This window comes from Gossypium hirsutum, chromosome D11, assembly GCF_007990345.1.
Source record: "Gossypium hirsutum isolate 1008001.06 chromosome D11, Gossypium_hirsutum_v2.1, whole genome shotgun sequence".
In the NCBI taxonomy this organism is placed as follows: domain Eukaryota; kingdom Viridiplantae; phylum Streptophyta; class Magnoliopsida; order Malvales; family Malvaceae; genus Gossypium; species Gossypium hirsutum.
Genome location: NC_053447.1, coordinates 66764325 through 66779707, shown reverse-complemented (window position 1 = coordinate 66779707; position 15383 = coordinate 66764325). Strand labels below are relative to the sequence as shown.

General features: G+C 32.2%; 3 protein-coding genes across 3 annotated transcripts; all 3 read left to right on the top strand.

The window, feature by feature from the left end:
- Positions 1-3253: 3253 nt before the first annotated feature.
- On the top strand, positions 3254-6751 carry LOC107930879 (receptor-like protein EIX2). Its single transcript, XM_041104404.1, has 2 exons — positions 3254-4232; positions 4827-6751. The coding sequence occupies exons 1-2, from the start codon at positions 3254-3256 to the stop codon at positions 6749-6751; spliced, it is 2904 nt and encodes a 967-aa protein (XP_040960338.1).
- Positions 6752-6915: 164 nt separating this feature from the next.
- Positions 6916-9127, top strand: LOC121223454 (uncharacterized). The gene is made up of 2 exons (XM_041104935.1): positions 6916-7118; positions 8323-9127. Exons 1-2 carry the CDS (start codon positions 7049-7051, stop codon positions 8916-8918), a joined length of 666 nt encoding a protein of 221 aa, XP_040960869.1. The 5' UTR covers positions 6916-7048; the 3' UTR covers positions 8919-9127.
- A 2821-nt stretch (positions 9128-11948) lies between these two features.
- On the top strand, positions 11949-15184 carry LOC107941668 (proteasome subunit beta type-4). Its single transcript, XM_041104403.1, has 8 exons — positions 11949-12218; positions 12313-12389; positions 12476-12479; positions 12965-12977; positions 13590-13708; positions 13859-14018; positions 14107-14292; positions 14894-15184. The coding sequence occupies exons 1-8, from the start codon at positions 12031-12033 to the stop codon at positions 15005-15007; spliced, it is 861 nt and encodes a 286-aa protein (XP_040960337.1). The 5' UTR covers positions 11949-12030; the 3' UTR covers positions 15008-15184.
- Positions 15185-15383: the final 199 nt, after the last annotated feature.

Sequence of the window (15383 nt, the reverse complement as noted above, 5' to 3'; positions counted from 1 at the left end):
TTCCTAAAAATGATTTACCATGAGATGGATATTCATCATTAATGATTTACTATAATTTTGTTTTGTTTAGGACTTTGTACATTATAAAATTTTATCAATTATAAGAGTTCAAAGTAAAGTTTATCAATTGTTATTAGTAGTCTGATTTTCGACTCACGGTCTACATTGGATTAATTAGCTTTTAGGTCCAATTATAATGTTAAAACTTATATGTTAAAAAATGTTTTATTTTGTTTCCTAAAGTATTGTTGGAGCGAGTCTAAAATTAATCATCTGTATTCTGTAGACTCATTAAGAGAGTAAATACTGATCACGAGTTTTAAAGTTGCTCCATACCCAAAGTAAAACTCGAACATATGTCCCTATACATTTTAAATTTAAAAACCATATTCAATTATTAACACCATTAAAATATTCTATTAAATTTGCTATATATAATTTTTTTCTCCTTTCCAAATTGCTGGTCATATCACGGGGTGAGATTTACTCCATATGCTGTCAACTTTATGTCTCTTCTTCTTCGAAAGCTCGATTTTTGTTGGAAAAAATTAAAATGGAAATGGAAATTATTTCTTCAAATGAAATTCATATTACATCTGTGATTTTATATATTTAATTATTAATATAAGTTCTTTCCTTTGATGGTTTTATGTTTTTGTTGTTTTCATAATCCCCAAACAGATAAGGTGTATATTGTCAAAATATGGGGCACCAAATTCTAAATGCAATTAACTAGAAACTTTCCTTTTAACCAAATTTCCAACAGCCTATCCATTAAATGTTCTTTTTCCTTTTGGGAAATATGGGTCCAATGTGTGTGAACATTATCTTTTTGAATTAGTTTCTCACCAATTAAATGATGACACATAGCTTCTTCTTTTTTTTTTACTTTTGACAAAAACTTAAGGACTTCTCTATAATTAATCCAACACACTTTTTTGCCCTTTCTCTTCTCTCTCTAACTCAAAAAGGAGAAACCAGCTACATGCCTTTCACCATTTTCTCAACAATGGATCTATGGCAACTATCACCGACATCCACAAATATCTAAAGAGGAATGAACATATATAAATAAGAATGGATGTATGGCATGGTTAAGGCATGGGCAAGGGCAAAAGCTTCAACCTTTATAATTCGTTATATGCAGCTAAGCCAAAATTCTATACGTCTACTAGATTTGAATAATAACCTCATGTTGAGATATTTTGTTATATTTGTCGAAACCATTTTTTGATAGAAGGGGTCGACTTGAATTTTGAAAACGAAAATGAACACGAGAGTCGCCACCAATCTTTTTTGATGATGTGTGATCAGGTCACCTCGAAAAGTGATTACTTTTTAATAAATGATTTGATTTTATTAAAACAACGAATTTGGTCCACAAAATTCAGAAAAACGGGTTCGGGAGTCGATTACGTACGAGGAAGGATTAGCACCCTCGTAACGCCCAAAATTGGTACCTAATTGATTAATTAATGTCTTAGTGTCGAGAATTGGAAACTTTGAAGAGATTCAAAATACAATCCCTTGTTGAAATGCCGAGAATTTTTGAGAAAGAGGCATCTTTTATGTTAATCGGGAAAGAGAATTACGTCCCATAAATTAGGACACAATGTCCCGATATGAGAATAAACACCGAAAAGTTTACTTATTTGAAAGATTTTCGACTATCTTGGGTTTAAAAAAAGAAATCATATCCCGTAAGGTAGGACAAGATCTTTTGTTAATTCCCGAGATCGTCTAAAAAAACTTATGTTTGAAAATATTCGTGTATTTGAATTTATCAAGAAAACCAAAACCCCATAAGTTAGGATACGACCTTATCAAATCAAAATACGAGGTTTTACTTGCTTAAAACAAATTTTTTGACATATCAGGTAAAATGTAACGCGATGTTGTAATAAAAATAAATTACGTCGCCAATATGCATAACAGAACAAATATAAATACATTAATATGAACAATAACATATAGAACGAATACGGAATAAAATAAACAAGTCGAAAATAAAGACGAAAAAAAATATAACAAATTATCAATTTGGAATTAAAGATGTAATATTAAATAAATAAATGTGGTATAAAATAATTTAGGAATAACAATATCAATAATGATGATTAATAAACAACAATTAATAATCTAAAGTTTTAAAATTATATAAAAGAAAATGAGTAAATAGAGGAATATAAAAAATTAAATGTATTTAGAGTATTTAGGTAAATAAAATAAAAATACAAAGTAAAAGTAATGATGTAAAAACTAATTAATTTAACAACAGGGTAATAATAATAAGTATACGAGAAATATAATAATATTGGTAATGAAAATAATAATAATTATTATTATTATTATATCAATAATAATATTCATAATATTAATAAGAAAAAAATGATAGCAATAACATTCAATAATAATTTATATAATAATGTTAATAGTAATAAAATAACAATAAAACTAATAATAATAATAATGCTAATAATAATAGTAATAATAATAATAATAATCTAAGTTTTGAAAGTACATAAAAAATAAAAAATAAATAAGTAATAATAATAAGGGAAAAAATAAAAATAAAACAAGCCAAATAAGAAAATTGAATAAATAAATAAGCTAAATTGATTTAGGGGCTTAATCATAATTCAAACAAAATTTAAAGGATAAATTAAAATAAAGTAAAAAATATAAAAAACCAAAAAGAAAAGCGCGGCAACAAACGAGGACCAAATAAGAAATTATTCCGATTTCAGACATTCGTCCCTTCTCCAGGAAGTCGGTGAATCGAGGACTAAATAGAATGCGGGATGAAATTAAAGGGTAAAATCTTTAAAAATAAAAAATAGTGAAATTAGGACTGAATTGAAGCAACTCAAAACGGTTGAAGGGCCAGAAGCGAAAATATTCCATTGTTGCGAAAACACGCGGATCCTGGAGTCGGTCGGTTCGGTTCTCGAGTTTGATCCGAAACGACGCCGTTTTGGGGATTCAGAGCACCAGCTAAAACGACGTCGTTTTATGCCCTTAAGTCAAAAAAAAAATTTAAAAATCATTCTGCTTAAGTTCTTAAAAAAAAAAAACCTTGGAGTTCTCAACATTCTGCCTAAGTTCTTCATAGACTTCTGTTTGACTCGACTTTATAACCTTTTGTTGATAATTAAATTTCCAATTTAATGCATTTTGTTGGAAGAAACTTCCTTGCGCTTCATGTATTTGTGTTTTAGCTAAAGCTTAGTCTATATATTTGGAGTTGTGAGCCATGGCAATTGCAACCATGACTACTCCTCTTCCTATTTCCTTATTCCCTTTTCTTCTTCTCATTCCCGCTATCTGTTTTACCATTTGTCATGCCAATTCCAACCTACTTTGCATTCAGAGTGAGAGAGAAGCTCTTTTGAAATTCAAGAATCATCTTATTGATCCTTCAAACAGGCTATCGTCATGGGTTGAAGGTGGGGATTGCTGTGAATGGACTGGTGTCGTCTGCCATAACTCAACAGGCCACGTCAACCAACTGCACTTGGCTTCTCCCCCTTTTTCACCTTCAGCCCTAGGAGGCAAAATAAATCCTTCACTGTTGGAGTTGAAGCATCTTAGTTCCCTGGACTTGAGCAATAACGATTTTAGCAGCATACATATCCCGATATTTTTGGGTATGCTCGGGAGTTTAACCCATCTTAACCTCTCTCGAGCAGGATTCCAGGGAGCAATTCCTCATAACCTGGGGAATCTTTCAAAGTTGCAGTATCTTGATCTTCGAGGTAATGATCTCAAATCAAAAAGTCTTCAATGGGTTTCTGGACTTTCTTCCTTGCAGTACCTTGATTTGAGTTATGCGGATCTTCATAAAGCAACTGATTGGGTACAGGTAACATTCAAACTTCCTTCTTTGTTAGAGTTGCACTTGTCAAAATGTAGTTTAGACAATGATCCATCTCCGACCAGTGTTAATTCTACAAAATCACTGGTTGTTCTTGATCTTTCTTGGAACAGCTTATCTTCAGTACCTAAGTGGATATTTAGTCTTCATGGTCTTGTGTCCATTGATCTTAGTGTCAATTCTTTGGAAGGCCCAATTCCAGATTACTTTCGGAACATCTCGTTTCTTAAAGTTCTTAATCTTAGTGGGAATCATCTCAATTCATCCATACCCAACTCCTTGTACAGTTTAAACCGTCTTCAGTTCCTTAGTCTTGGCTATAACCAGTTACTGTTGGTGCAAGAGGCAGCAGCAAGCTGTTTCTAGTCTTGCTTGAGTAGTAAGCCTCGAGGCTTGGTGAAGAAGCAAACTCGGAAGCAGAAAACAGAAAGATGAAGCTAGCAAGTGAAAACAGAAAAAGAGAGAAAAAGATTGAATGAAAATGAGCTGATATCTTTCATTAAGCAAGCCAACAAGGCATTAAGCCATTACATATATCAGTCAACAAGTAAAACAAACAAGTAATCACCTAATAACATACCTAACACCACTAAATTGCCTAGTAACTTGGTAAACTTGATTGAAGAACAAAAAGCTTCTACCTAAACTTGTCATTCAGCACCTAATTACATCAAAATGCAGCTACCAACTAAGTTTGATCCTAACTAAATACAAAACATTCAATTAAGGAAACTAAATGGATAGCTTCAGCTTGCTGCACACCATGGCACCACTGCCTGCTGCGATTCCTGAAGCATGACCACCTTTGCATGTCGTGCATGGCCACCTTTGCATGGGAACTAAACTTAACAGTTACAAGGAACAATCTCGAGTGCCATTGGAAACTTGAGCTCTGTTACTCAGCTTGATCTTTCGGTAAATCAATTAAATGGTCAAATTCCATTGTCTATAGGGGAGTTATCATCTCTGAAGTTGTTTGATGTTTCAGAAAATCAATTAAATGGTCAAATTCCATTGTCTATAGGGCAGCTGTCATCTTTGGAGGAGTTTGATGTTTCAGAAAATCAATTAAATGGTCAAATTCCATTGTCTATAGGGGAGTTATCATCTCTGAAGTGGTTTGATGTTTCAAAAAATCAATTAAACGGCCAAATTCCCTTGTCTATAGGGCAGTTGTCATCTTTGGAGGTATTTGATGTTTCAGAAAATCAATTTAATGGTACATTTCCTCTATCTTTTGGACGACTAGAAAGTTTGGAAACTCTGGATTGTGGGTATAATCTATTAGAAGGCGTTGTATCAGAAACCCATTTTTCTAATCTCACGAGATTGACAACTCTAGCAGCATCACACAATCGGCTTAGATTTGAATCAAACTCAAGCTGGATTCCCCCATTTCAATGTGAAAGTATCGAATTGGGTCACTGGCATCTTGGCCCAAAGTTTCCCCAGTGGCTAAAATTCCAAAAGAAATTGTCTTATATGGATATCTCCTATGCAGGAATTTCAGATGTCATGCCCACTTGGTTTTTGAACCTTCCCACTCCATTTGAATATTTAAACCTTTCCTCGAATCAACTTAGAGGAGAGATTTCATATTTGAATGTGAGCAGCTTTGTTGATTTGAGTTCAAACCGATTCATAGGCCCATTGCCAAGAGTATTCCCAAGTTTACGATTTCTAATTTTATCAAATAATTCATTTTCGGGATCTCTTTTTGAATTAGTTTGTAATTCATCAAGTGGGGAATTTATGGAAATTCTTTACATTGATAAAAATCTTATCTCAGGAGATATTCCAGATTGTTGGAATCATTGGCAGGTTTTAGGCCTTTTAAATTTGGGAAGCAACAATTTGACCGGCAAAATCCCACCTTCTTTATGGCATCTAAATTTTATAATGCTAAACCTTCGAAACAATACCATGTTTGGAGAATTGCCATCCACATTGCAAAATTCTCCAAATTTCATTATGTTTGATCTTAGTGAAAATCATTTCAGTGGAAGTGTACCAGCATGGATCGGTGATAAGCTCTCAAACCTTGTGACTCTAAGCCTTCGATCAAATAACTTTGATGGACATATTCCTCATAAAATTTGTGATCTTCAATTTCTTCAAAACTTGGACCTTGCCCACAACAACATTTCTGGAGTTATTCCAAAATGTTTCAATAATTTAAGTGCAATGGCCACAACAAACAAAACCAATAATTTTGTTTTTGTGAAGTATGTAGATGCTGACTCCTTTTTTTTGAACGCATTATTGGTGTTGAAAGGACGAGAGGATGAATATGGTAGCACACTAGGACTTGTTACGAGCATGGACCTTTCAGATAACAGTCTCACAGGAGAGATCCCCAAAGAAATTGGTAGTCTCGTTGGACTATTGTCTTTAAATTTTTCAGGGAATCTCCTAACAGGAAATATACCAGACAGCATTGGCAACATAGAGTTAATGGAATCTCTTGATTTGTCCATGAATCGACTAAATGGTGAAATCCCTCCAAGTTTCTCCAATTTGAATTTCTTGAATCACTTCAATGTGTCCCACAACAACTTGACAGGACAAATCCCAACAAGCACTCAGCTTCAAAGCTTTGAAAACTTGTCTTACGTGGGCAATCATCTTTGTGGACCTCCTCTCACTAAGAACTGCACCTCAAAAGGTATTCCGATTGACGTTGCAAATAATGGAAGTAGCAGGGAAGGAAGTAAAGTGAATTGGCTTTATGTCAGCATAGTTCTCGGCTTTGTAATGGGATTTTGGGGTGTAGTGGCTCCCTTGTTTTTCATCAGGTCTTGGAGGCATGCATACTATCGAAAGTTGGACCATGTTGGTCGAAAGCTGTATGTGTCTTGGGCTACTATGGGTATGTAGTTTGACGGGAAAAAAACATGTCTCTAAAGTTGGTATAATTTACTGGAGATTGGATCAAAGTGTGTTTTGATTATGTATGAATAGGTTTTGTTGTATTTCAATAATTTTCAATGAAAATAAATTTCTGCAAAAAATGTTGTTGGATAAATTCCATCAGTTGCTTAGCTTAATAATTGAGTAGACGTGGCAGCCATAGATCTGGTCTTCTTCCTCCTTGATCCTTCAAATTAGGAGTAACAAAAATAGTAGTAAATAGGATTAGCCAATTTTTTTTCTGTCATTTTTTAACTGTTGCCAATGGATCTCAACAAAAAAAGAGTTCAGCTGCTGCTCTTCATCCTTGGACTCACCCTTCTCAGTAAGACAGGTAACAACCTCAAAACGTCCTCGTTTTTGCATTTGGTCTGGAAAATAAAAGAAGTCGTAAATGTTGGAATTTAAATCTCCAAGTTAATTTCAAGTTTGTAAAATTTAATGTTCTTGATTGTTCTCTCTTCTTTGTTATCTTTTATGGATCAAATTGGTATATCTGTTTAGAGTTATTTCGATTTTTTATTTTGAAGTACATATTTGGATTCAGCACATTCAAACATGAGAATGTGTATAGAATCTTTCAAAAATATATGAAATAATTTATAAAAGTTTTAATATACTCGTGTGAAATACAAACCCGACAAAAACCCTTTCAAGTTATCGAGATTCCATCCACCCCAGCCATATAGGGTGATTTTTTGTTTTTAAAAATTGAGTTTGAACCAAGGTCGAGTTTTTTATTAAAATTTTTAGAATTAATTTCTGTTTCGCTTAGATATATTTATTAAAATGTCACTTTTTATATTTTTGTAACATATAAATGGGATTAATTTTGTAAAAGCTAATATAATATAAAACATTATGTAAATTTTCATATGAATAGTCATGGGATTGGGATTAGATAAATCTTTTAAGAGTTATGGTCGAAATAGAAAGCTAAAGTATCGAATAAAATTCGATTTTGAGCGAGTATATATACATAAAAATCAAGTTGAAGAAGCATCATGAGCTAGCAAAAAACTTTCATCCTTGTTTGAATTTACTTTATCTAGCTTCTTTTTCTTAGCTTTTACGTGCATATTTTGCTCAATGTTAGTTATGTATAGAGATAGGTAAAAGTATTGTGGAGGCTTTTGTATTATAAGTCAGACTAAATTGTGCTCATTTACTTAAAAAATGAGTAAATTAATTCTTGTACTTTAGATCAAATAGCAAATTAGTCTTATGTTAAAAACTTTCATTTTCATTGTTAAAAATTTACCTTTATATGTCAACATGACATGCACTAGGTAATTGTCTAGTTGTTTCATCAACCACGTCAATTTTTAACAGTAAAAATTGATGAAATTTTTAATAGAAAGGACCGGCTTGCTCTTTGATCTATTGTATTGGGATAAATTTATCCATTTTTTGATCAAATGGGTAAAATATAATCCAACTCCTAATATAGGGGCTCTATGGTACTTTTACCTATGTATGTAGGTACTTACTATGTATGGTTTTAAAAAATTTTCTTTTTCATTTCTTTCATGTTATAGCTGATAAGTGCAGGAAACTGGCTGGGGAAGAGAAAGTGGTATTATCCCAAACAGGGCAATTTTCATTGTGGGATTGCTTTGATATGGGAGTTGGTTCCATAGCTTGCGCAGTGAAAGAAGGTGTTAAACTTTATGTCTACAACATCCGAGCCGCTCATGTCGAGAAATCAAAGAACTTAGCAATGCAGAAGGCGTTACAAGACGCGATGTCACAAGGCCTGTCCTCCAAGGAGGCGGCAAAACAAGCCACAAAGGCCGGGAAAAAAGCGGCCAAGCTGGCTACGCAAAAGGCTGAGCGCGTAACGGGTCCGATCATTTCGTCCGGTTGGGACTTTTTCGAAGTTGTTTACTATGGTGGGACTATGTCGGAAGGGTTTTTTAGGGGCAAAGGAACATTGCTTGGTGCCTACGGTGGGGGATTTTTCGGTGAACAAGTGCTTGGGAAGTTTGGTTATCTTGTGGGAAGCCATTTGGGAGGTTATATGGGTGGTAGGATTGGATTGATGGTCTATGATGTAGCTAATGGAATACATTATGTGCTTCGAATCATTGAGGGCAAAGAGTTGGATAAAAAATTGACAGATTCCGAGTTTTGATGAATGACTGAGTTATGAAGGATTCGGATTGAAATGCATATGGGATATGCATTTGAATGTATAGTGACTTCATGGTGTTTTAGGGTTTTTTTTTCTTTAATTAAGAAGAATATATATAGATAGGTTAAGTTCAAAATTGTGTGTTTTTTGGGTTTCTTTTATTATAACTCAATAATTCAATAATCCACAACCACCAAATTATAATTGTACAATAAGAACTTATACAAAACCAAAAAATATAACAGATTACATCAACCAAAACCAGAAGCCTATCCTATGCATTTCTCAAACTCCTTGCAAACATAATCAGTTATTGACAGGGTCTAAATCAGTGAGACATCTATCACTAAGACCAAAATGTACATTTGTAACTTTTTTCAACAAAACTTCAACATAATTAGAAGAATTCCCAAATAGCCTACTATTCCTTTCACACCAAATAAAATACACAATTGCATTCTCTATACCAGCTTGAGCAGATAGACAAGGAATTATTTACATTTCAAACAGGAAATTACCTAGTTAAATTCTTGAAGCCACGTACCAACAGACTTCCTATGCCACATAAACCCAGAACAAGTTGCCACAAACCTCTAGAATAGAAACACTAAAAAAAATTTGATTTCAAAACTCAAAAGCATCAGAGCACAACAGACAACGACGATCAAAACTCATACCATCACTAAACAATCTATCGCCAGTGAGAAGTTTGTTTAAGATTGCCATCCAAGCAATAGAGTGTTTAGGCACGAACCCAATATTTATTTTTTATATTGTATAATTTTTAATTAGAGATATTCATGATTCGGACCAAGTCAATTCAATGTCGGATTTTTAAAAAATTCCAATCTCAACCCTCCTATGCCCACCCAAAAGTAGTTGCCTATGTCTTTCAAAGTAATCTGATTCTTTTCTTGACTTATTTCACCATATCAATCTTCACCAAATTGAGATTAAGAAATCTCTAGATTGAATTTTAAAATGTTATGGCTGTCTTCAATTTAAGTTAGAAATTTAACAAAAAAAAAAAACACACATAACAGCCATTACAACATATCTTATATTGTTTGCTTATTCAAAATGAAATGTAAGTTTAAAGGAATTCATAAAATGTTTAGAAGAAAATATGAAATTAAAGAGAAAAAAGAAAAAAATTGTCAAAGATCATATCTTTGGGTGTTTGTAAAAGGATTACATGAATAGTGTGTAATTTTTTATAATAATTTAGTTATTTATTATGAATTTACTAAAGCATGCAGTACTTTTTTTTTCAGGATGTTTTTGATAATTTTATAATTGAGTAACTGAAAGATTTTAACAAGACTATTAGTAGATTTTAATGTCAATTAATAGATTTAATTATTAATTTTTTAGTGAAGATTTTAATTTTAAATTTCAAAAAATATAAGCACTGAAAATAATTTAATTGAAAAACATGCAGTAAATCCACGACTTATCCATAGGACATGACTAATAGTAGAATTTAATCAAATAAGATTAAGTACTATTATTTTGAGTCAAAACTGAAATTTTAAAATTTTAAAAGTATAAAAACTAAAATTGATCAAATTAGTGTATAAAAAATTAAATTGTAAAATTGATGAATATTGGCTGTGCAGTTAATTTGATTAATTAATGATATAAAATTATAACTATTATTGTAAAATTTTCAGAGTTTTTATTAGTATACAAAATAAATATACAATACATAGTAAATAAAAAATTAGACAAAATCGAAATTAATCTAGAGATAACTACCTAAAGCTAATACATAGTAAATTATGTAAACTAAAATTAATTGCATTTAAAAAAGGGGATAAAGTAATATTTAGTCCATAAGCTTGGCAACTTTTCTCACTTTGATCCTTGAACTTTTTTTTTTTGGTTGTTATAACTCTTAGAACATGGCAGTTTTTTTTTTCCAATTTAATCCCTACACCTAGATTCTATTAATGTGTCATGTCATCACTTAAAATTTTTAAAAATATTTTTTTATAAGTATAATGTTTTATATCATAGTGGTCCCTAAGATTTACATCTATTACATAGATTGGTCCCTACACTAACACAATTTATTTATGAAGAATTTGCTAAAAAAATTTTAAAAATTTTAAGAGATATTATAAATTATAAAAATTCAAAAAATTTAATATATATATATATATGAATTAAGTTAAAATTTAACATTTAAAAGCTTACTCTTTAAATATTCAACTTTAAAAAATAAAAATAATATTTTTTTAAAAATCTAGAAATATATAAAAATAAAATTAAATAATATAAAAATCATTTTTAGAAAGTTAAAAAAATGAAAAATGAAAAATGAAAAATTGACGAGGCGTTGACCAAAGTTAATCGGGCTTGACCAGCATTGACCAACACTAATAGGGAATTGACCACATCAACCGGTCAATTTTTGTTTCTTTAATCTTTAAAGTTTTTTTTTAATTTATATTTTTACAATATCTTGTAATTTACTAAAAATTTAACCAAATTTATTTATTTTCACTATATACATATATTCTTTTTTAAGATTTATAATTTATATAGTTTTTATAGTTTTTAACAAATTTTAAATTTCTTTCAAAATTGTAAGGTTTTTTAATTTTTTTTAAGAATAATTAAAGATCAATTTACTACTTGTTTCATTATTTCTCCACGTGTTAGTTCCATGCTTGTTCACATCGATAAATTCTAAAAAAATCGGTGTTAATTTAAGGACCAACGGATACTAACCTTAGAAACTAATATGGTTTGAAAAAATTTTAATGTAAGAAAAATTGTTAAATTCAGAGATTAATTTATATATTAAGCCTATTTTAATATTTTAATAATATATAAAATATTTTGAACTTTTAAATGATGAGGTAGCAAAAATGTTAAAAACCTTAAAAACCACGTCATCATCTCATCTTCTTAATTAAGGTCAAATTAATGTGGAGAAATAATGCGAGGGAAAAGACCCGGGTTTTAATCCGATAGATATTGGAGCAGGACCCGTTTTGATCAAGATTAAGAGCAAAGCTCACTTCTATTATTTTTGTAGGCATCAATCACATCGTAATTTAGCTCTGTTTTTCTTTCATATACCGATCCAAACCCTTAATTCAGGATGAATGTGAGTTTTTCATTGAATTATCTTCAAAAACCCTTTTTTATTATCTTTAATGTAACACACTTTTCATTCAATCAAACATTTACTTTACCCCCTTTTTTCCATTTGTTTCTTGTGCGGTTCATGGCTTTAAAACTTCCTCAAAATAGCTTACTCGGTTCTCAATCTGACTCCCAGAGGACTCTGTATGTTCTTTCGTCTGATTTAATTGAACTAGGGTTTTCTTTGGTAATTGGGCATTTGAAAATTTCCTTCTTCTTTTTTACTTAAATTGTGTAGGTACCCATATGTGACTGGAACATCAGTTGTGGCTTTAAAGTACAAAGATCGGATTTTAATGGCTGCTGATATGGGAGGTCAGTTCATTCACTTTCATTGCTCTCTTTATCTTTTTTCTGAATTGTTCAGTTTCTTTTATGTGTTTGAATCATTGATGTTATAGGGAAGTAGATTATGCTCTTTGAATATGGTATGCAGGTGAATGACTATAGAGTTTAGGCAGTTAGCTTTAGGAAGCATTGATCTGAAGCCTTTTTCTTATGTTTTTTTGTGGGTTAAAAGTACCGTAGAGGCCCCTGTACGATTGCATGTTGTACCCTATTAAAAATTTCATCCATATCTACTTGTAAAAACTGGTCCTTGCACACCAGCACGAGGTACACATGATATGCCATGTATCACAGTTTTTAGCATTACAAATAGATATTTTTAACAAAAAGGACCGATTTACTCTTTGAGCAAATGACAAGGACTAATTTGCCCAATTTTTTTAGCAAAGGGGGCAAAATGTAATTTGACTCTTAGTACAAGAGCCTTCATGGTACTTTTACCATTTTTGTCTGTGTTTATGGATTTGTGATATGAATGTGGATTATTGTATGTTCCTTAATATTCTTCAACCCTTTAATGCTGTATATAATGTTGTTTATAGGATAGATGGTCCGGTTAGCTGATTCTGAGTGTTGGTAAGTAGCTTAAGAATTGTCAGTTAAGGTAATGCCTTGACTGATGTGAAAGGATGTTGTTGAACGAGTGTTGGATGTGTCTGACACAATATATTCAATTTTTTCTGTTCTAAGTTTCGTTGTTGTTGGAGGGTCCTTGGAGATCATATTCCCAATCCCCATACCTTTGGCCAAATATGTGTCGGAAATGGGCATGAGACACAAGTGCTTAAAGAAAATGAAGACTTGAAGCAACGGAGGTTGAAGCAGTTTCGCATAGATGCTAGATTATCTTAGAGAGAAACGGCACGGAGTTGGAATGAACCTTCATGCTCTTTTGCATTAAAATTCAAGTCTTTACTCTTCTTTTATTAGATGAACTACTTCAAACCTGTGATGTCCACCAGTATGTACTTCTAATGAAAAATACATTTCTGCCTATATCATTTGGCCCATGTATGCTTTGCTCATTTTCATTTTTGGCTTTTGTCACCTCCTTCGGTTGATCTATAAGTATGCCGTTTCAAGTACTAGTATATTTTTGTTTGATCGTAGCAATTTCACTGTCTAACAAATACACCTGTTTAATGCCTTGATTCTGTTGAATGATAGGTTCATATGCGGTACAAGAGTGTGGAACGAATGAAGCCTATTGGCAAGCACTCTCTTCTAGGTGCAAGTGGGGAAATCAGTGATTTCCAAGAGATTTTGCGTTATCTCAATGAGCTTATGTAAGTATCGATTAAGGAATGATATGCTTGTATTTTGGTTATTCTTTCATGAGCTTTAGTATTACTTTTTTCTCCACAATTCTCATTTGGGTTTTGATGGTAGTTGACGTTTTAGTTATTTGAATTCTGACATAAAATCGATTAATGTAGCTTGTATGACAATATGTGGGACGATGGCAACTCGTTGGGGCCTAAAGAGGTGCACAATTACTTGACTCGAGTTATGTATAACAGGCGTAACAAGTTCAATCCACTATGGAACTCCCTTGTACTTGGTGGAGTTAAAAACGGAAACAAGTATCTTGGAACGGTATGCTTGAAGTTATATCTTTCTCCAAAGTGAGCTAGTTGCGGTTTCAGGTTCTTTAACTTGCCATTTTATAACTACAACTCTTCAGGTCAGTATGATTGGTGTAAACTTCAAGGACAATCATGTTGCTACCGGATTTGGTAATCACCTTGCACAGCCAATCCTCCGTCAAGAGTGGCACGAGAACTTGAGCTTTGAAGATGGTGTTAAATTACTGGAGAAATGCATGCGTGTTCTCCTTTATTGTGATAGATCAGCCGTTAACAAACTTCAGGTTCATATTTTCCTTTTAACATGCCAACTCCATCTTTTGGATTAAAGCTTCTAACCCATGCTACATCTCCGACACATTTATAAATGATATGGAGATCCTAATGTTGAAGAACAATTGGTAAAAGTACTATAGGGGCCCCTGTACTAAGTTAAATTGCATTTTTCCTCCTTTTACTCAAAAAATGGGCCAATTAGTCTTTATACATTAGATCAAATAGCAAATTTTAAATTTACATCCATTGGCTAACTGAATAAGTAGATAGTGACACATAGCATGCTAGTATATACCTCAGGCTGACATAGAAAGGCTAATTTTTAACATTAGAAATGAATGGAATGTTAACAAAGGGACTAGTTTGCTCTTTGATAGGGTTTAATTTGTCATTTTTAAAGTAGAGGGGAGAAAATGCAATTCTGTACAGGAGCCTCCATGGTACTATTAGTAAAAACAGTGTTTGCAATGAAATGAAGATTCAATAGTTCAACTAGTTGTAACTTTAGGTTGATGTATTTCACACAACGGCTCGTATTTGATCCTTAACAATCCAAAGCAAAACTTTGTTTATATTGATGTTTCGTGTATTTTAAATTCGAATTTGCAGATAGCTAAGATCACAGAAGAAGGTGTGACAATTCACCAGCCCTATTCATTGAAGACTTACTGGGAATTCTCTACATTCGAGAATCCAGCTCAGGGTGCCATAGGATCATGGTAACTGTAAGAAACATCGTGGTCCTTTATTCAAAACTTGTATAGCATATTAAAAAGACATGAAACAACCAAATTAGGAGGCTAAAATAGAAAAAGTTAATGCACCATTATGTTGATTGAGACTTTTTAGCTTGTGAGCTTTGATGCAATTATATGGTGCTCTACAACAATTGTGAAAGTAGATGATCTTTCCTTTATTTCAGCTCGGGTTTTTAATTCTTTTTATTCGTCTTTGATATACATTTGAATATGACTATTCAAAGGGAAAACGTTTTAAAAAATTGAATATATTTGTGTGTATCTAGAGTCATGGACCAGGCCTACTGCAAAAAGTTAGGCTAAGGCTTGGCCCAAAGAATGGGCATCAAACTTTATTCAAA